Raw genomic sequence first — 22749 nt, forward strand, 5'->3', positions numbered from 1 at the left:
ATATTGCTAGTGATGAATATCCTTGTGCTTCTGCTTGTGGTTACACTTGCGCTTATCTCACGAATATAAACTATCTTAGTCCCCTTAGTACCTGCATAAAGTGGAGGAATTTTTGTGCGAGATAAAGACTATAAACTTTATGTTAATTAACACTCTCTTACACTTGACAAAATGCCACTGAATGTCAATTTCGTTTGAAATGTGAAGTCCTTATTCTATTTTCCGAGCTCTGCTCCAAGGCAATGTTGCAATCATGTGTTTCTTAACATCAACACACTGCAGTTTTAATTGCTTGGGATAGGGTTGACATAAAAGATAAAGTATACTTTTCAAGTTTCTCGAAGTTTTCTTCACTACCAAGACTGCATGAGATCAGGATAAGTATAGCTTGGGTCTAGTGGGTAGTTTGCTCATTATGCTAAAGGAATTTATTGCTCATGTTCACGATTTCCAAGTGATCTGACTCACTTGTAATCTCATAGAGCCGTTATTTGGGCTGTCACGAACCCGTTCCCCGCCCCACCACTGTAAGTAAGTGAGAGAGGAATCTTCCGTGATGACTCAAGTGACAGCTGCGTAGGAGACTAACTAACAGACAGACCATCGTTTTTTTGAGGGGGCGGGGGTGTGTTAGGCAATTTCCAAAACACTCCTGCACAGCAAGGACTGCTGAAAAAGAAAGGGTAAGAGGAGTCATGGAAAACAACGAGGAAGTGCTTTCTACTATCATTCTTTTGAGTTTTGATGTACAAAAACAAAATTCCTGAGCATTCAAGCTTCTGCATACCAAAACCATCATGCCCAACCTTTTGACTAACAATAGACGGACCACTTTACACGAGTCTTTTAGCCAATACCATCATGGCTAAACTGACCAATCATGTTTACCGGACCAGACTTATAACATCATCGACTGACAAAAACTATTCACTTGACTCTAAAGATGACTTCCGCTCAGGTTGTCTAAACGTCAGTCACCAACAACAGTTCTTTTCAGAACTACACTCACCCTATACCAACTAATGCCCAACCTTTAGTGAGCAAAAATGTCCAGCCCCAGATAAATTGCTTAACCCCTCCCCCCTGTCAAGAAAGCAATGTTCCGTCCTTAAACTGGGATGATTTTCATAATTTCGTTATTTTTCTCGTGTAGCAGAGATACATGATATAAATCAGCAATATTTGATCAAAACTACATGTAATTACAATGCTGAAAGGAAAATTAAATAATTAAAATGTTGATTTGAGCATGTTTATTTGCTAGTCACTTGTTACGAGTGCAATGTAAAAATTTATAAAAAACAAAGTAGGTATTACGTTCAGAAGGCATTTATCGATCCATCTAGCTGAGAATATCTGACCCTTTAATTTTCAAGACTCAAATTTCTCTTTCTCATATTAATGAAGGTGTTGAGAATATTAAAGTTTGTCAGTCAAGGCACTTCTCTCCAGTCCTATATTCGTACCATGGAGCGAAATGGAGTATTGTTGTTCAACCTCCCCCTTCCCTCTCCTCCCCCTTTCCACTATATTTCTCAAGTCACCAGAACATTAGCATGTGAACACAGACGCATTTCCGGCTGTCGTTTTGCCGTCGCCAAAACTAACAAGCGACAGCCGGAAATACGTCTGGATTCGCGGGCTACCATAACATGCAATGCACACCTTTTAACCACAGGCTCTGGAGCCTAAGCTTTTCAGTCACAGGCAGATTCGACAGAGTCTTATTGTTTTCATTTCCGTCGTTTTTTTTTTCACAAAGTCTAAAGCTTAAATAACTTTAATCATAGGGTGACTTTAAAAGAAATATTTTAACTAAGGAAGATAGACTCAATTTTTCTCGAAACTGCCGAGTTATTTTTTCCGAAACGGTCCCAAACAAACCGAAAAAACAAATGAAAGGAGTTATTTCGTCCACGTGAAATAGTTCGAAATACGGACCATTTTGTAAATAAGTTAGGGACTGGAGCTGGTTTGACCTGCGAGGTCTGAGTCGAGTCTCGTGACTGACACTTGTAAAACGTGTGCAGAAAAGGAATCGGAGAGAACGGAAAGGAGTCTAGCGTGGACATTGATCTATCTCTGTATTACGGAAAATATCTATCGGAACACGGAATTAACTCTTAGAACAACATTGTCATATCTCGGAATCTATCAAAGGATCAAAATAAAGAGTATGGATCGATACAACAGACCACGAGTAGTTTTTAGGCAGAATTATCACCAAGTTAGCAATTAAGGGAAGCTAAGGTAAAGTCAGTTTTCGAGCCTTTTGGATCATCAGACTGGGTAAAGAGAGCGTTGTTGTGTGAGTAATGTGTCTTGTTCAAAACACAACACAAGATTCTGGTCAGGGCTAGAACCCAGTACACTATCAGGCTGCCGCGCCTTCCAAGGCAGCAGTATCCCATGCGTTCCGCACTAAGGTCCGAACCCAAAATTAGCACGTTTAAACATTTGAACTTTGAGCATTCCATATTAAAATAGAAATAAATATAAATAGATTACAATATTTAGAGAGGAAGCCAAGCAGCCTTAGCTGGTTTTCATGCAGGTCCTCTATCCTGGTTGAACTCGAGTTGGAGATGTTTTTTGTACAGCAAGGAAAACCGGACAACCCGGAGAAAAACCCTCGAAGCAAGTCGAGAACCAACAACAAACTCAATCCACATATGGCACAGGACCGAAATTGAACCCGGGCCACATTGGTAATTCGACGACTGGTTTCCAGAAATTCGATTTATGAGGCGGAAGAAAGCTTGGCGGGAACAGGACAGAATTACAAAGACTTCCAGAAGATAAAAATAATGATATTTCTTCGGCTCGTCAAAGAAAAGAGAGGAAGGTTGTGTAACGCGAAAAAGTCTGAATGGAAGGCCTGAACACTGCTTTAAACACCAGACTTGCTCTTATTCGGCACTCTTTTCATGTTTTATTAATAAAATAAAAATAACGATAAGACCTTACTCGCAAAGCCACTCCAGTGAGCATGTCAGTTGCAACTCTGTAGTACTTAATCAGCATATAATTTTTTAATTTCTACAACATTTAACTCCAAAAAGCCAAATTGGATTGTCTTGAGCGGTATTAATTTGGCGTTATGTACAATTCCCATTTGACTTATACGACCACGCTTTTAACACAAGCAGTGATCATACAAAGTGCAGAGTACAACTTAAGATAATATCTCGCTTCCCTATCAAAATAAAGTGTAGACAAGTCTCTCTAGAACCTCAATATGAGGTATTTTTTCAAGGTCTTTCAACGTCCAACAAAGCTACTGAAAAGTTACAAAATTATACGTATAAAAATAGCATCAAAGATAATACATCACAAAAGTCTTTGCATTTGGATATCAGTCCTGTTAGTGTTATTTAACACTCAACGGTTATCAGTTCAAGTACAAACAATTCTAATACTAACACACTGATAGTTTCACAGGAGTCTCACAATTGCCAAGCAGGCTTAATTCCATTTATCAAAATCCTAATTTGGCTCCAAGGATTGGAGAAAAAAAAAAACAACAAAAGAAATAACGTTTTCATCCCTCGACCTTGATGCCATTTCTTTTGTTTTAATCCCCCACACCTTGAAGCAAAGTTAGAATTTTTAATACATGGAAATTGGTCTGTTTAAACAGCTTGATAAATTATATCTTTCCTATGTTACGTTTCATAATTTTGCCCCCACGAAGAAATTGACTATGATGAATCTTGCGTTAAACATCTTTATATATATCGGGTCCTGTTAACACTGTCCACAGTCTCTCAATTTCCCCCTATAATTGAGTAGAGAGCGAAAAGTAATCACATTCAACGTGGTTGCACTCGAACACACAGAAATCACTTGGGACTGTGAACAGCCTAGGTCCCGTTGTTAATCTCTGATTAATGCTAATCCAGGATTAAAAAGAAACGAACTTTCTAATTCTTTCCCGTTGAAAGAAGCTACATCACCAAAGGCAACCTTGTTCGGGCAGGCCCTCGGGAACAAAACAACCCTCGCATTGAGTTGGTTCGTGTTCCGTCAAATCATGTTTCATGTCAATCATTCGTGTTCTTTTTACTGTTTTACCTCCTTGCTCATTTTCGATCTCGATAAATTGCTGTTGTGAGGTTACTTTTGACTCGAAGGTTATATTGAGAATTACGAAACAAAGACTGATTTTATATCGCGACGTTGCCTCTTTAAGGTACTTGACGCTATACACTAACTGTTTAGAATTGTCTTAAAAATACTATTACAATATTCTGTAGTTTTGAGTTTTGACAATAGTGTTTCACACTCTTGTTACTTAATTTGTTTGTCATAGTGTGCCGAGTTTTGGAAAGGGCGCGGGGGCCCTACAGGTTTCAATACAAGGTAATGGTAATCCTCTTGTGTCATCTTGACAGAATTAACAAGCTCGTTGAATAAGAGCATCCGTTCACACTACGCCGGAGGAATTTGAAAACGGAGCTATCTCTCATAGTTATCGGGATGTCATCGTTTTCAAAAAGCTTCGTTTTCAAATGGTTTTCCGTCCACATGGAAACGCAAAGCCGGTGTTTTCAAATTCCTCCGGTTTAAAGTGCGTTTTCGTAAAGTTCCATTTTCGTGACGGATTAGTGTGGACGGTAGACCTAAGCATAGAAATGAAGCTACGTTTTCTCCGATGTAGTGTGAACGGGGCCTTACAGTGTTCAAGAAAGCTGTAATGCAAGCCTGATTCAATTCAATCGCCCAATTAGAATAGAGAGCTTAATGAACAGAAAGCTTAAGAAAACCACGACGGCAACGGGAACGTTACTGAACAATGGCTGTGCACGTTGGCTATAAATCTTTGTACATTTCTTTGCCGTTCTCAGCACAACAACAACATGAAATGACTAAGTTCTGATGCGTATTTTGGGGAACGCGAAGGCTGGCAGTTAATTTCAAGGTTTATGACGCAGCTACATAGGCACTGTGCATTTGGCTGCTTTTGTTTTAGTGACGTTACCGTTTCCGTTGCTGTCGTGTTTTGCTTAAACGTCCTGTTACTAATTGTAAAATGGCCGTTCATTCATCTAACCAACTACAGTAAGTACTTACACTGTCCAGCAACACAACAAAACAACGTCTACAGAAGCTACGTTCCTGAGCACGGCTGAAAGAGAACTCCTCTGTTATTCTCTTTATTAAGAAGGCTTGGCACCCTTACTAAGAAGATAAGCCACTGCCTCGGATTTACCAAGTCTCTGTGCAAACATAAGCGGCGTTTGACCAAACTTGTTTCTGGATTCAATGTCAACTCCGTAAGAGAGTATCTCCTCCAACATAGCAACATTGCCGTCCTCTGAGGCAAAATGCAGCACATTCCATCCATTGTCGTCTTGTAATGTTGGATCAGCACCATGCTCCAGCAGATACTTAACAGCCTGTAGCTTGTCATTACTAGCAGCTATCACGAGTGGCGTGAAACTATCTTCAGTTATTGAGTTAATGCTGGGCACGTGACTAAGCATTAATTCAATAACCTCAGGGTTGCCACCCGATGAGGCAAAATGCAACACATTCCATCCATAGTAGTTTTGTAATGACGGATCAGCACCATGTTCCAGCAGATACTTAACAGCCTGTAGCTTGTCATTAGCAGCAGCTATCATGAGTGGCGTGCAACCCCAATTAGTTATTGAGTTAATGCTTGACACGTGACTAATTATTAATTCAATAACCTCAGGGTTGCCACCCTGTGAGGCATAATGCAACACATTCCATCCATTGTTGTCTTGTAATGACGGATCAGCACTATGTTCCAGCAGATACTTGACAGCCTGTAGCCTGTGATTAACAGCAGCTATCATGAGTGGCGTGGAACCCTTGTTACTTATTGAGTTAATGCTGGGCACGTGACTAAGCATTAATTCAATAACCTCAGGGTTTCCACCCTGTGAGGCATAATGCAACACATTCCATCCACAATTGCTGCTTTGTAATGACGGATCAGCACCCTGTTTAAGCAGACACTTCACAGCCTGTAGCTTGCCCTTCCTAGAAGACACCATTAATGGTGTTCGACCCTTATCATCATCTCTCGAGTCAATGGAAAATCCAAGGGCGAGCAAGGATTCAATTTTATCAACATCATCGGCCTCTGCAGCAGAGTGAAGTGAATTTCCTATCGTCTTTTCCTCGTCCACAGAGGAGTTGCCTAAAATAATTGATAATTAAAAAGACATAGCTCGTGAATTTTCCGAGATAGCAGAGAAGCAATTTAGTTTGTAGCTGACACAGGGAAAACTGACAACATAACTATAAAAACATTCCAGTCGTGTTGTACGTCTTGCTATTGAATAATTTTCCTGTCTGTTTTAATTCAGTAAACGGAAGCTACATGTTCAAACAAAGCTCTGCAGCGAACATGCGCATAAATATGTCTGGCCGAGTCTTTTGTAAGCCTTTTCCAGGTGTTCAGTTAGTTGAGGCGCAGCGCGAAAATAAATCATGGAAAAAAAAAAAAATGGAGAAGCGCGGCGTGGGAAAGCGAGAGAACAAGTTAAGCCTCTCCCTCCATAATTCCTGATCGCCGTTTTTTCCCGCTGTGCCCTAACTAAGTGAACGCCTGGGAGAGGCTAAGGTTTTACACAGCAAATATAAATCAGTTCCTTGAGGGTCTTAATTACAAATCTACCTGGGAGACCCAGCGTTTATCCGGGAAAATACGGTAAAAATGATATATTTAAATCCTAGGGCTCCTTGCCCTTAGTGGCTAGACTAAGTATTTTTAAAAGTTTTTCTGGTGTTGGTGCTTGCAATTAGTACACGGTAGCTAGAACAGCACGTCAAAAGTTTGGTCATAAACAGATTTTTTACCTCCGTCTACAGGGAAGGGTATTTGAAGTAGCTCTTTGTGTTGTAAATCTTCCTATTGAATAATTTACCTGTCTGTTTTAATTCAGTAAACGGAAGCTACATGTTCAAACAAAGCTCTGCAGCGAACATGCGCATAAATATATCTGGTCGAGTCTTTCGTAAGCCTTTTCCAGGTGTTCAGTTAGTTGAGGTGCAGCGCGAAAATGGATCACGAAAAAAACAAAAGTGGAGAAGCGCGGCGCGGGAAACCGAGAACACAAGCTAAGTCTCTCTCTGCATTTTGTTTTCTCTTCGCCGTTTTTTCACACTGTGCCCTGACTAAGTGAACGCCTGGGAGAGGCTAAGGTTTTGCGCGAGAATTTTTTATTCTCTTAACAAATGCCCAATATGTATGAGTAAATTTAATAGGCACATGCATGTATTTAATTTCTTTTTGTCGAGATTTGAACAACTCTCATAGTTTGTGAAACGGTTTAAAGAACACTTAAAATAAAATTACAAAATGCTTCACGTATTGTAAGTTGTATCCCACTACACAGTAATGATTTGACATGACAAGTCTTTCTCTTAGGATTAGGAAACTTAGGTAGCGATTAAACTGGTTAAACATCGCTTTAAATCAGCAGACATAGTGAATAGACAATCAACAATACACTGTGGAAGTAAGATAAGGCATTTTTATCAAGAGCCTTCAAGTAGTTCTACCTCCTTAGAAACCGATCGTAAATATTCCCATACAAAGTCTTATAACTTTGCCGCGACGACCATAACAAAAGATGATCTTCGCTAACAGCTTGAGCTCGGGCCGCCTCTACTGAGCCTAGTTTTTTCAACAAAAATTCCTAGCTAGTTCAGACCAAGGGACTTGTCCTCGCGACTTCTTGGAGAGACTAGTGGCACAGACTTTCCCCTCCTGTGTACCGGCCTTTAGGAATAAGATGGTGTTGTGCCAATTTCCAGCGAGCGTTCTTAAACAGGATTGCTGCTCTTTTGCATCAGTGCACAGGTCTATTAAAAAGTCCTCATACAATGTACACAAACCTGTTGGTCCTGTTGCTGAATCTCCTTTTCTGTCACTGTCTGCTTCTGCGAATTTTGAAGAGGATGGTGAAGCTGTGTCTCTATTTGCATCTGATGCAAAAAACACATCAGAGTAATTAGACATCATGACTTGACTAAAACAAGGTACACCCACAACGCCCACACAAACACACCTACTGTTAACACACATTTCGTCAACAGCTCGTACTTGTTCGGCGTTTCTAACGACTTCCTTTGTTTCCTGATTACCGTATTTTCTCGATTAAACGCTCCCAGCGTTTCTATCAAATCCGGAATTTCGTGGATGAGGCGTTTATTTGACTCTTGCAGTTTATTTGAGCCTAGAGTTTATTTTTTATACCCTAAAAATATACCTAGACTATTATACACGTCAAATATAAATTACTTCCTTGAGGGTCTTAATTTGAAATCTACCTGCGAGAACGGCCCAGCGTTTACCCGCGGGGAAAATACGGTATAGATGATAAATTTAAATCCTTGGGCTCTACTGAGGATACTAGACAAAGTCTCAATTTTTATTAGATCAATTATCGATTAGCTTGATTGCGTGCCTAGGTCTTAGTAACGAACTTAGTTACAATGTTTACTTCTTTTTTATTGGTTTTGTAATCGGACCTTTTAGCGTCACCACGCGCATATAAAAGCTCAGTTAGCATCCTTTTAACAGAGTTTCGTAAGATTTCGCCTTGATTAGTAGTACCTTTGCTGTTCTTTGTTTCCAAACTTGGCACAAGCGGGACCGATATGTAAGTGATTTTTGTAGTTTTATTTAGTTTGTTTAGATTTAGTTTGTTCTATTTTGGGCGAAGCCAGATTTATGTACAGAATCGTACATAACACAATTTTGATTGTCTTGGATTCAGAAAGAGAGCATCGCATAAATTAGAGCCTTATTTAGTGAACGCCCACATTTAAGACTAGGCTATTCTGGGCTGTTGATCATCCGCAAATGTTCATCTTTTGATTGTTTGTACAATCTCGAGTAGTTTACAATGATTTGTTTATGTTAATTTACGTTGTTGATTGTTATTTTGTCGCGTTATCAACGTAGACACGTAGATTGTTACACGCTCCCTTGATCTTATGCTACGCAGCATTTCAAGTAAATTGATTAGAAATTCGTTATATTGTTATTTCAGATTACGATCGTTACTATTTGAAGCAATAAATCGCTGTTAACCGTCAACTTGGTTTTCCGTGATTCTTGCTACCTCGCATACGACCCGTAAGATAGTCCCGACACTCAGCAGACACGCTTTTAAGCGACACGCCTTGAAGTTTGACTCGTTTTTAAGTCGCCGCAAGCGTTACAGGCTCCTTGCCCTCAGTGGCTAGACTAGGCATTTAACGAAAATTAGCTACAACGATAATTTTTTCGCAGTGGTGATCAGAAAAATGAGGAAATTTATATAAGCGAAAAAACAATTTGGGGGTTACTTACACTTGAAAAGCGCTTACAGTGGTGTTCCTTCCTGCTCGTAATTAGTACACGGTAGCTAGAACAACACGTCAAAAGTTCGGTCATAAACAGAATTTTTTCCGCCATCTTTAGAACGAAAAAGGGTGACGCTGTCAAGGTACGTATGCAAGGTAACCACAGCTAGCTACAGCTCTCCTCTCGGGCTTGAGTTCAATAGAGCGGTGAAGGGACAGGTCAGGGACTCAAGACCAGCAAAGCACAAAAGGACTATAAAAACAGGCCGATAAGCATGCTAAAACTCTGACAGTTATTGTAGAAATAGAATTAGCTACTTGAAGTATTCCACTGCACCTTTATGATTCAAAATATCATTCCCAAGGGCAAGTTAAGTTAAAATTTCGCCACAAGATTACAGTTCACCATTCAAATGGCATATGTCAACTTAACTGCTATCTAAAGCTTACATGTATGTCAAGTTTAGAACAGGGTGATAATTGTGCTTATTGTCAGCAAGTGTACTCAGGGTGCATTCAATTGATCTTTTTCCGTAAAAAATAAATGGAATCACCAAACAAATTCATTTGATGGAGTTATTAATCCAATTCCAGAAAGAACAAAAAACATTATTTCACGCATTCTGTTCAAGAGAGCTCAGAGTACGCCAAACAATTCAGAATAAAGATGTCACGTTCTACCTCTTCACATTGCATCGTCCTTTTGGAAAACAACACATAAAAATGGCAGTTTTCTTCGTAAATAAAGGTGCACTCTTCCTTTGGAATATGGATTTGGATCAGGATCAATGATCATATTGCAAGATCAATTTATTAGATCATGGCGCATCGATTAAACGAACCAATGAATCCTAAGTCTGGGGTCAATTTAATAAAACTCTTACATTGTAATCTACAAGCCGGACCAGTGTCCGACTTGTACTTACAGGTGTAACGCTACACGTGTAAACGGTGGTGAGAATCAAATTTAATAAAACTTCTACAAGAGTCCGACTTGTATTTTTACAAGAGTCCAACTAATGTAAATCACAAGTACAAAATACAAGTCGTATGTCACTTGTAAACATTGAGTAGGACTTCAGAAATGGATAATGGAGCGTCAAATTATGTCGTCTTCTAATGAAGAGGAACTCTACGAGCTCCTGGGAGGTCAAGTTATCTGCCAACCAAGGAATTTTGAGGAAAGACGGCTTTTTGACATCGAAAATCCAAGGGAATCGAGGGAAGTTTCGTCTCTGTTTACATGAACCTTCATCCTTGCACCTTTTGGAATTTTAAATAAGGCCCACAGATTTTGAAAGGGCAGCAGAGATATTAAAATTCGCATTTGCAGAAATACACGTGCATTCACGCGGATTTTAAAATTGTTACGCTACAATTGTAATTTACACTTGTATTGGACTCGCGATACACGGGTGAATTCCAGTGTAGAAAATACTATTATTGAATCCTTGTATTTACAAACCGGACTTCACACGTGTAAATTACGCGTGTAAAAACTACAAGTGTAATTTCTTTATTAAATTGACCCCCTGGACATGAAAGACTTCATCAGTTCTTTAATACACCATAATCCAAGTGATCCTACATAGGTCATTAATCCTGATCATAATTTCCAAAGAAAAGCACCTTAAGTTTACACGTGCAAAAACAACACCGGCTGTTGAACCAAAGTGGGAAAACAGTAGAAACCAAAATCGAAAATACCTTCAGTACATCTGATGAAGCCCAACATATCAAGAAAGGAGAGAAGTACAATCCATCCACTTTCCATCGTTTGGTTTATTCCAGAAATGGAATTATTAGTTCTAATCATCGATGTACCGTCAGAATGTCTATTCTAGAATATTCTGGAATAAGTTCAATCAAACTCACCCTAAACAGGTTTTTTGCTCCCATGCATCGGTGTACACATCTTAACAAAGTCAGCATTGCATTGCACATGCAGAAAACACAAACCTGTTGGTTCTGTTGCTGAATCTCCTTCTTGATTACTGTCTGCTTCTGCAGATTCTGAAGAGGATGGTGAAGCTGTAACTCCATTTGCATCTTATGATAATGAGAGAGAGAGATTTTATTACATGGCTGCATGTCTCATTAAAGAGGATGCCACTTGATAAAAGGAATTGGCATAATGGGCTGAATGGAGAGAGTTTGAATTGTTCTTGTGGTATACTTTTTCCACTAACACAAAAAATTAAAAATAATAGTTGATGATTGGATCATTGAACATTTTAAGTAATATCAAAAAACCAAGTCATGCCCACAACCAATATACATTATTGATCCTGATCCTTGAACATTTTTGATAAACATTTCCACCACATATACATGTCTTTTCTGGGATCAGGGGATATCTCAATTTCCACCAGGAGTAATAAAATATTCTCTGTCATTCTTGCCACCTTTCCTTCTTAGCCAGCAAGGCCTAACGGCCTAAGGTAAGGTGGCTCTACACACACGAGTTGATTTAAGCCATTCAAATCATGAATTTAGACTGGTCACTGTCAACTACAGTGCATATGTAAAGTTATAGAATAGAATAAAAAATATGCTCCTTAGCCAGCAAGCATACTTAAACATCATCATTACTCTTATACATCAATGTAGACATCTAATTTAACTGGCCTTTCAACAACAAGTAAGTTGCTCTGCTCAATCAATGGTTTGTGTCTCTCAGTTACTCTATGCGCACTCAGGGATTGTTCTATTTATGAAAACTAAGAGGGGATTTGAGTCTTAGGTTTTCAAGGGTTTTAGTTTTCATAACACCTGTAAATGTATAGTACTTGGAAGTGCCATTCAGACTTCTTAGTGATACAGGCAGTACCTTAAAGCACATTAAACTGCACAGGACAATTAAATCAAAGGAGAAGAGACTTTGGCACCAGGTAACTTACAGTATGAATCTCAAACTTAGTTAGGTTACAAAGTACCTAGTTAAATGGAATTCAAATGGAATAATTAATGTAATCCAAACTACTGCTATCTACAGGTTATGTCAAGTTTAGAATAGGATAGTTTTAAGGTTATTACTAGCTTTGATACTAAACAGCGTTGTTGCATCAGTGCACATATTGATTATAAAGACGGCATACAATATACATGTGTAACCACAAACCTGTTGGTCCTGTTGCTGATTCTGAAGAGGTAACAAGTGAAGCTGCAACTTTATTTGCATCTAATGAGAGAGATATCATTTTATATGACTCTACGCTTCATTAATAAGGTGAATGCTGCTAATTGAGAGAAGAAATCGGCATGAAGTAAAATGTTGCACTAGGACCTTGGGAACTTAAACCATCAGTATTAAGGCTAAAATATCCTTTATGTATATGACAGGAAGAATTCACTAATTAAATAATTTCTGCAGAATCCAGTTGTAGTGGTATGACTCAGCTATATGCCAGGGGTTTCATTATTATGTTTTCAACAGGAGGGCAACTAGTTTTCACAAGAGGGCAAAACTAATTTGAACTGAAATTCTAAAAAAGAACTTTCCTCTAGATGGTCAAACCAGGCAGGCAAAATTGTCCCACAGCTGGTCAATTTGCCCAGTGCCTGGCCCTTAATGAAACCCCTGTACACTGTATGCTTTGCCATATAATTATGTAAAGAATGTGTTAATTAAAATTATGTACACAAGCATCTAAAATTGTTAATGTATGGATATAGTGCAGAGTCAGCCAGAATTCATAATGTTTGAAATGTTGACATTAAATGCTTGACATTTAAAACCAATGTTAAACTTTCTGTAGGTATCTAGGTGCTGTAAAGAAATTAGGCAGACATGAACACAGAGACTGCCACACAGACTGTCAGTGAGGGTGGCAAAGGGTTTTTTGCCTGACAAGTGATCACCCCAAAATTACCAGGGTGATGCACGACTGAGACCATATTAGCCACGTAACATGGAATGGGACATCAAAATGTGATACACGATTTGCTATTTTACAAAGCATGGGACAAATGATTTGCTAACTGGATTTCCAAGATAAGTGAACGTTGAACAATGTAAATAGAGTCAAAGTAAATAGAGTCTTAATAACGATCAATAAACTATAGCAGACATGACACCATTTTCTGGTCTTTTCTGTCTTTTTCTTGACCTCTGATGTCTTTGATCAGATAGGTCCAAAATATCGTGACACAATAGGAGAAAGTCAAAATGGTTAAAATTGACACAATGACTATGAGCTTCAGAGTTATTTTTGTTGATTTTGCGGCAGCACGTCAAACCATATAATGTATGAGAAAGGTCTGAAAGAATGTCGTCTCTAATGGCTGAAACAATAAGCAATGTTTAGAGTTTGGTGTCATTTAATGCCACCTGAGGAGACGGTTGTGTAAGCAATGAGAGACTACACAAGGAAAAAGTTTATGTACCACTTAATAAAGGTTGTCATACAGACCCAACTGAATTCAAAAACCATGTTAAGTCCTTCACAGACATAAAAACAAATGCCATTCAGAAAAGGATTTGCAGGTTCAGAAAAGGATTTGCAGGGTAAAGCTTTGACACAAATATTGCCTGTATATCAAGGAATAGCAAAGGTGGCACACACAACTTCTCAATTCGTATCTAAGATCTCTACCAACTTAGCTCCCACTCACGTTATAGGGGAAGGAAAAAACAGGCGGGTAGAGCTAGATGAGAGTGATCTGGAGAGAGAAAAATCCCACTCTGCTTAATAATTATTAGGCTCACTTTGCATGCCTAATTTTTTTACGCTCATTGGGAACCTGTTCAGAGACAAAAACCAACTCTCCCAGATTATCCAGAAGTCTCCAGGATACAGACTGAATCTCCCGGTCTGCCATGTGGGTCACCACTGTTTGAATGGAATACATTTGAACCTCATGTGCGTAACCACCTTGGAAATTTGAAAGGTGGTCCTATTTACTTAGGTGGTAGCTTACAAGAATGAGCTCTCGTAAGCTACCACATGCTAAAACAAGAGAGGGTGGTCACTTTCAAGAGTTTCAGAAACTCATTAATAATTCATATAGAAAAAACAAATTAAATTCATGTTTAAGACTCTCTGTCGACCGGCATGCATTGCGCACATCACCGGAGGTTTTGTGGTCCACGAAACTTCCAATTTGTTGTTTTTGATTGTTTCGCTCTTCAATCCTTTATTATCCAAGGCATCCACCTAGATTGTTCTGTATTTATGGCCTTTAAAACAAGATTCATTATTGCCCTTAGCACTGAGTAGAACATTTGATCGCAAATTGTTACTTTTTCACAAATTTGAGAATCTAAAGAACGGCTGGTACGACTATGTGATTTTGGCCATGGTGACTGCGAAGAACCTTGGCGAAAGGTGTAGAAGCATTCTGGTTGACAGAGAGTCGTAAATGTGCGTCTTTATATTGGATAAAGACATGGCTAAACTTTATGTTCAATTTTTTAGACCAAAATAACCATTACTGTAGCTTGCAGTTTCATTAACGTGTTGATTTATATGTATGAGACTGTGAGTGGTTGCTTACAAGAGCTAAAAACAAAGGAAACATCCAGTTGGGTAATCCCAAAACAGGTCGCGGTCACTTACGGGAGCAGTTGATTGCAAGAGCTTTTTATTACAAAGTTTAAGTCACAGTTCAAACGGGGTTTCACAAAGGTGGTGTAACTAGAGCTGGTCGCTTACAAGAGTGGTTGCAAAGAGAGCTTTGACTGTATTTACCAATGCATTTCTGTGATTGAATCAACAGAGTTCTACTTTTCACCATGTTTTTAGGGTTGAGAAGGTAAAATTGGCAATATAATTGCTTCCTTTTTATGTGATTGGAGAAAAAATTCTCTGTGATACATGATTTAATAGAAAAATCAAATGTGATATGTGAGTGATACCCCTTTTGCCACCCTCTGAGTGTGCCATCGACTGAGAATGAGGGAGACAGATGGAGCTAACACATCTCTCTCCCCCCAAGTACAATTTCAAACTATCTGGAAAGGGGAGAGAAACTAAGATCATCTTTGCTGCAAATATAAGGGGGCTGCTCCAATGGGTTATTCCAGAAAAAATCCATATCCACCCCTCCCAACTAAATTTCCTGAAGAACTACATCCCCCTCCTGCCTGGATTTCCAAGGCAAAAGAGCCCTCCCCTCCCACCTGGATTTCCAAAAAATTGGATGAGGCTTAAATTCAATTTAGATTCAGTAAAATTACATGCACAATCACATCCAGAAGATGTTCTTGTCTAATTTCTAAAGCGTTCACAAATATTAAGCTTCCAATTATCCTGTGGAACTCAATAAAACGAGCTAATTACAAAATGTTTTTGGACTCGCTTATTAAAAACATGCGCCTTGATAGGGTATGGGAAAGGAAAATATTGTGTGGGTTTGGAAGCAAATTGTGCAAGAAAAAACCTCAATTGTGTCGGGAATTGTACAGGATTGTGCAATCTTTTGTCCAACCAGACTTTAATTTCAAGTGTTCTTGCCAAGTCCTACAGCATGGAAATTCTGCATCAGTTGACGATAGTTTAGCCAAATTTATTTCACTAGTAGTTCAACTACACCTAGCAATTGTCAATTGTTTTAGAAAACTGTGTCTGACTGACTCTGTCTAAAAGAAATCATGTTACATTGTACGTGACACAAACTCAATGCTTTAACTGTTTGAAATACACTCTGCTCCACTGTATGTAGACCATACATGACCTGTCAATTTGGAAACTTTTTCCTATGGTGGCTGATAACGGCTAGTTTAGTCAACAGTTATGCTCAGCAGTGTGCTTGGCCTGGGTGCATCAGTACAAAATAATATAGTCAGGCATTACACACTTGTAGTGAGCTTTCTTCAATATATGTCCTTTTGTAGCATGTTATTCTATGTGTCTACTGTGATTATGGAAGAACCTGTGTGGGTAACTTCAAGTGTATCAGGAAAGAAAGATATAACTGAAAGATTTCAGCTTTTTTCAGATTCAGAGAGCACTCAAGTGTCACATGTCACATCTGAAAGTTTGAGCTTACATTTGGTTGGAAATGATCTATCCCTGAAGAAGACTTTTTTACATGTAGGTTCACTCCCCCTCCTGCCTGGATTTCCTTAGCCTTTGGCCCCCCTCCTGAGAGAACTTCCAGAAACCCATCTGTCGAGGGTGTGTGGATTTTTTCTGGAATAACCCAACGTTGAGCAAACTCAGGAGTTAAGCTTCCTTGTAGATCCACCACAAAACTATATGTTATTAGCTGTACATATAATGTGCATTAGTGCTGCACTAACCTGATAATGGATTTCTTTTGCTATCTGTCTGCACCAGACCTTTATCTTGTGCAGAGGTTACTGTTTCCACCTTCACAGTAATATTTCCAGTTTGATCTAATGAAACAAAATTAAAATGAAATTGAACAGGTATGTACGTGTAAGTCAGTACATATTTCAGTATCGTCATATATTTTGCACAAATCTCTTTACACTGGTTGAGAGGAAGTCAACAACAAGTTGTTGCACCAAGTTGCAAAAATATTGCAGCAGTTACTTAAAGTGCCACTGACCATTGAAACGCGTGCCTTTCTCAGAGCATCATGGGTTATAGCACTCATTCCCAGGGTCTTATCAACATTCAAATCAAAGATGTCGGCTCATGCATTCCACAGAAGAAACTTGGCTTTTTACTAAATTTACAGGCATGACACAGACTGGAAAGTGTTCAGACATAATTTGAAGAAGAACTTACAATATTATTATCCCAAGTAATTTAACTCTTACAGAGTTAAAACTATCTACTTGTGATAAGCATGAAATGCATGCATGGTACTGTTTATGAAAAGAAGTCTCATGGGGCAAGCGATTGTCATCTCTTTGTCATTCAACGTTAATTAAGCTTCTGTATTCCTAAAGGTACAACTGTAAACTAGCTGTTTTGTTGCGTATGTTTCTCTAGTCAAAGTGAATGTCAAGATAAGTAGTTGATTCAAGCTTGTCATATGCCAGATTTCCATAATCAAACTTAACTAAGACCCTGGAAAGATTGACGGTGATAAATGCAAATGTGCGCTATATACATGTATGCTCTATATATTCTATACACTTTTAATTATTATTTTCAAATTATATGTTACAAAAAAAGGGAATGCCTGCAACTAGCAAAGGCTAATCTAGGCGGGCGATGCCTTAATAGCTGAATTTTGCTAATTTTGGAATAAGTTGTGGCAAACAGTTAACACCTCAATTTTCTGCTGTTCCTTCCCAAATAAATTTGCGCTTGATTCACATATTACAAAAATATAATAGATTCAAGACTTCCACTTTCATCAATATCATTATATTACTCATAGCTTTTCGTCGTTATCAAAACAACAAAATAGTGAAAGCACTGATTTTGATCATTTGCACTTGAGTTATTCAATGACCACCTGAGTCGCGTCAGCCTGGCACAAATATTGCATTGGTTTATGAAAATAGTTTTTTCACAATAAAAACATCCCAAACCCTCTTGAGTAGTGTTTAAATGGCCTGTAACAGCAATTGTCTAATTTTTTGCATAACCAAAATAGAGTATTTATTTAATTATGACACCTTTTGAAACGAAACAAATTTGTTCTGTGAACGATGGAAACTCATCTGTTTCTGTGGTTCAAGATCTTGCTCATGATTGGTTATAACTCAATAAACATTCCACACATATTTTGGGTGTTCACTGTTTTATGAGTTTGACTGTAAGAAAAAATACAGGCAAACATGTTTTATCTCCCACAGGCAGACAACACAGATCTTAACATTAAGTTGACTCTTTCTCTGATCTGCTCATGGGTCTGTCCTCTAGGAAGTTCAACAGTATTAACCCCCGGGTGTCCAATCAATGGAAATCAATGATTGGAAAAGCAATTGATAAATTAATATCACAATTGATAAAATTAGATAATTGGTATTGATTGGTATCAATCAATCAACAATCAATCGATAGTCACACAAAAGCTGGTCATTGATTGCAATTTGATTGGCAAAGTAAGTCAAACCCAGGCTGCTGAGAGACCAAAAACAGAACTGCAAATGTTGTAACAGATTGATACCAATCAGGCAATCGATTGCCATCGATAATTAATAAACAAAAAGTCACACAATTCCTCTCCATCGATTGGTCATCTATTATCAAATTCATTGATTGGACACCCTGGGTATTAACTGGTATCAGGAAAAAACAAATCAAATAACTGAGGACAAACCTGTCAATACAAAATTCAAAGGAACATCTCTGCGAGGTCTCTGAATCAACCCATGGATCATCTGTTCGAATCTCTCACATTCTTTCTTCCAGGAGTAAATTTCTCCGTACTTGTCTCTGAGACGCATAGCACTGGCATGTCTGTCTTTTGGTTTCTGCTCTGACAACTGTTTGATTCTTTCAGCCCAGGCCTCTGGCTTGTCTGAATTGACTACCACAGTCCTCCCACCCTCCACTTCCTTTAAAGCCTTAGCTATCCCGGCTTCACTGGAGACAAGAACAGGCACTCCAGCTGAAATTGCTTCCAGGGCAACCAGACCAAACCCTTCTGTGCGTGAAGGCATAACAATTACGTCAGCTTCACAAAACATATTCTTCATTTCTTCATTATTGCAATAGCCACGGATGGTTAATTGGTTGCGCGCTATCTTTGCTTTCTTAAGAAACCACTTCTCTATTCTCCGCTGTTCATCTTGCGGTGAACCAACAAATGTCAGTTCAAACTTCCTGTCAAGCAAAGCTACTGCCTTTCCAACAATATCATATCCTTTAAGAGCAAAGTCCTCAAAGCTTCCACGACCAAACATGAAGACACGAAATGCATGCGCCAGATCTCTTGCAATTGGGTGATTCATAATAGCGAACTTTTCGCAAAGCCCAGGTGTGATAACCTCTATCTCTGGAATACGTCTTATGTATTTCTGTTGAAGACTTACACCCACAGCAACAACCATATCGGCTGCTTTGCAAAGTTCTAACTCTTTCTTATTCTTCTCTTCGTTGTCTGCAATTGCATCTGGTGTGGAGCTGCTTTCTAATTTGTGTTTTCCCAGGTCTTCACAGAATACATGAACGAAATGTATCCACTTACATTTTGTCCTGTCCGAAATGAAATAGGCAGGGCTGCCGAACTTTCTGCCATGGCCTACCACAACATCTGGAGTTGGAAGTTCTGGTGGTGGGTTTTTCAACCACTCCATTTGATCAATAGCTCCTGGAAGGCGTTTCGCAGTGATCAAATTTACTCCTCGTTTGCTAGCATCTAGTCTGTCCTCTTCGCTGCTGCTGCAGACATAGCAGTAAACCTTGATCCGGTCGCCAGCTGCTTTAGCTGCTTTAGCCAGATTTACAACAAACTCCCTGTTGAAAGTGGGCAGACCTCCCTTGGAGGATCCCCATTCGTTACAGATAAACATAACATTGATACACTGAGAAGCATCGTCACGAACATAAACCTCCGCGCAATAAGATGGCCCTGATTGTGGCCGCGAGTCCGTCGCATCCTTGACAGTGACGTGAAACGTTTTGCTTTCTCCGACGACTTTTTTATCGACTGAACTTCCAATTCCCATTCCAAGGGTTTCATATCACAATCTGCATTGAAATGGAGATGATTCTCAACCCATCAAACGCAACGAACCCAACGCAACTACTGCGTCAAAATTGTAGAATCACTAAAAGACTTCAGCATTGCCATCACCCGCCGTAGGTATAGTAACCGGCCACTCCCGCTTCCATATTCGGCGTATCATGCATACGATCGACCCAACTCACTGTCGTTTACCGAGCAGATCACTGACCCAAATCTTTCACAGGGAGTAGTCTGATTGGTAATCAAGCTAGACTGTTCACAGGCTCTCTATTTTTCAATGCACGTGAAGGTACGTGAAGGAAGAAGTTAAGCAAAGGAAGCGCGAAGCGATCGAGCCAAACGAAGAATAGAGCCTACATTTCTCTCGGTCCTCACCACACCCTACCTAGTCAAGTCTCATGTTTTGGGCTGGCGCGCATGCAGGGCTCCAAGTGAAAAAAAAAAGAAAAAGGCTGGAATTTCGTCGATCGTGTAAACAACAACAACAAAAAAAAACCGGGGGGACTTCCATATAAAAAAAGGACGGGGGTTCTAGTCGTAAATTTGGGAAAGAACCCCTAAGAGGTACCAAGATCCTTTTTGTGGGCGTGGCTTGAAAATTTTTTCTCCCATAAAGAGGTACCAATTCACACACAACTATGGTGACCTAGAACTGCCATAATAAATATGACACCCGTGATAAGAAGCTGTATAACTTGCAACAGTCAATCAAACAGGCGGTCCCGGCGTAACAACACAAAATGCAAATAGCAAACATGCTGGCGGAATATTTCAAACTTTGTCTCTCCAGAGCATAGTTAGTAGTCTCCTCTACTAACTATGTCCAGAGCTAATAGTAAGAGAGCTTAGAACATATCTTGCAATATGAATGAGCCGAAAAAACTAGCAAATGGCAAAATACAGAGGTGTCAAACTCTACAAATTAACCCCAGATAACAGCGGAAACCACACAGACCTACGTGACCACGATCTAACGGCTCTACTGTGGCAAAATGTCCTCGCAATAACACTATTAAGTATGCCAAGATTAAATGAATGTGTTGTTAAAAAAAAAATAAAAAAAAAACAGAAAAAATAAAAACACTATTAAGTACCTCTCAGAAACGAGTGTGAAGCAATAAAAGTCGCGGGACCGAAATTTACTAAACGAACGGCAAATACACAAGTGTCTCGAAGCGTAGGAGTCCGTCCATGTAAGGCATTTAATCCAAAATCAACCATTGCTTAGCGAAATATTCAAAGATCGCCTATCATAAAATTGGCAGATCCTTAAAAGATATACTCGTTCGAGCAAAACTTTAAAAGCGGTTATTGCATAGGGATAGGAGTTGTGTAGGCCTGTCACCCCTAATGTTATAACTGGAGAGTTCGTCGAAATCTTCGAAAGACACGAACTCGCGTGCTCCAACTCGAGAGTACTTCTGGGGTACTTACCATTTACATGGGAAAATCGGAAATTCCAGTTGGAAAATCAAATGGTTGGCGCCATTACGTTTGGGAAGCTTCTGCAAATATGGGCTGTGATTTGAGTTGATGCTATTTTTCTGCTCTTTTAAGTCTCTCTAGCTGATGTGGATATACTTTATAGCGATTCCCTCTCCCGCAACGTTGCATTCAACTGTTTAATGTTTATGCCTGAAATTTCCTACCGGATGGTTTTGGTAAATGGTAAGAACCCCTGAGCTTTGCCAGAAACCAGGGGAGCATGGGTGGCGCAGTGGTGAGTGCGCTCGCCTCCCGATGTCATGAGTGGGTTGAGTTTGTTCTTGGTTCTCGTCCTTACTCCGAGGGTTTTTCTCCGGGTTCTCCGGTTTTCCTCTCTCCTCAAAATCAAGGTTTCTAAATTCCAATTCGATCGGGAATTCGAGGGCCACGGCTTTGTCAGTCGTAAGGCTGTTGTGTGTTACCCTCGATAAACAAAGTTAATTTATTTTATTTATTTAAACCTCTGCGCTAAGGCGCTGGACAACTATGGTTTCAGGGTCTCTCGCTGACTTGCCAGAATCCCTCCTCCCTTTCTTCCTTGGCGCAGTTTTTGCATTTTATCTCTAAATTTCTTTCAATTTTGACGTCCTGAACTGCCATCCTCGGTAAATGCACCCAAATGCATTCTGGTCGATGGCAACAATAGGCCACACCGGCCATGCCACGCGTGTTTTTTTCCCGCTATGGCAGCGATAGGCCATGAACAATTATTTTGTTTTCGTTTCTTATGTCATCGATAGGCCATGGACAATTTTGCTTTTAGTTTAATCTACAATGCCTTTTTTTCTAAATATTTTTTGAATTAGTTTTAAAATTTATTTCGCAGCAAATTTTGGTTTCGTTTGAAATTACTTTAATTTTTGAAATCATTATGTTTTTATTTTGTTTCTTGAGATATTTTCTCTTGATTTAAATTAATTTCTTGAATTATTTACTTTTGATTTTAAATTAAAATATTTTTGTGATAAAAAACAAAATGACATTAAAACAAACATGAGAAATACAACCGAATAAGCAAATAAAACATAAATTTAAGAAACGTGATGAGACGATGGGTTTTTTGTTATTGCAGTCCCAGGCCGCCGTACATACCACATTTTATCTTTTTCTCAGTTCGTGAGCGTCGGAATTCAATAAATCCTACAATCTGATTGGTTCCTGGAGTGGGCGGAAGTTTCTCGTCCGGACCGCCACAGCGGGTGCAATCCGTCGTGTTGATCTATTTTCGTGAACGAATTAGCGGTAGTCGTCAATCTTTCGCCTTTTTTTACATTTCCATAAACTATTAATCAACAAAACTGAACATTTCCCAGACCTCGGTCACAGTTTTTCACTATACGGACCTCCCAACCGGCCAATAACATATATATCTGCTGT

The 22749-nt window shown here is 39.2% G+C and overlaps 1 protein-coding gene and 1 long non-coding RNA gene across 5 annotated transcripts; one reads left to right on the top strand and one right to left on the bottom strand.

Annotated features, from left to right (window-relative positions):
• Positions 1-2002: 2002 nt before the first annotated feature.
• LOC145496189 (uncharacterized) lies at positions 2003-20859 on the bottom strand. 4 transcript variants are annotated; one of them, XM_081475850.1, is made up of 6 exons: positions 18517-20859; positions 16574-16669; positions 12452-12493; positions 11290-11379; positions 7876-7965; positions 2003-6172 (listed from the first exon to the last, which is right to left on the bottom strand). In XM_081475850.1, the coding sequence occupies exons 1-6, from the start codon at positions 19865-19867 to the stop codon at positions 5160-5162; spliced, it is 2682 nt and encodes an 893-aa protein (XP_081331976.1). In that variant the 5' UTR covers positions 19868-20859; the 3' UTR covers positions 2003-5159. The 4 variants fall into 4 exon arrangements, with proteins under 4 accessions (XP_081331976.1, XP_081331975.1, XP_081331978.1 ...); XM_081475849.1 differs by having other exon boundaries at positions 12452-12511; XM_081475852.1 differs by lacking the exon at positions 11290-11379 and having other exon boundaries at positions 7876-7904; positions 12448-12511.
• On the top strand, positions 6179-7329 carry LOC145496268 (uncharacterized). Its single transcript, XR_014050534.1, has 2 exons — positions 6179-6598; positions 7172-7329. It is a non-coding gene; the product is annotated as an uncharacterized LOC145496268 (long non-coding RNA).
• Positions 20860-22749: the final 1890 nt, after the last annotated feature.

The sequence above is a fragment of the Orbicella franksi genome, chromosome 8 (genome assembly GCF_964199315.1).
Source record: "Orbicella franksi chromosome 8, jaOrbFran1.1, whole genome shotgun sequence".
NCBI lineage: Eukaryota > Metazoa > Cnidaria > Anthozoa > Scleractinia > Merulinidae > Orbicella > Orbicella franksi.

Bases quoted from the DNA above. Each gene is read 5' to 3' on its own strand.
- LOC145496189 (XM_081475849.1), bottom strand. From the start codon at position 19,867: ATGGGAATTGGAAGTTCAGTCGATAAAAAAGTCGTCGGAGAAAGCAAA. The intron at 7,966-11,289 runs GTTTGTGTTTTC...TTTTTGCATCAG, and splicing joins TTCAGCAACAGAACCAACAG to ATGCAAATAGAGACACAGCT. The intron at 6,173-7,875 runs GTTTGTGTACAT...CAATTATTTTAG, and splicing joins TTCAGCAACAGGACCAACAG to GCAACTCCTCTGTGGACGAG.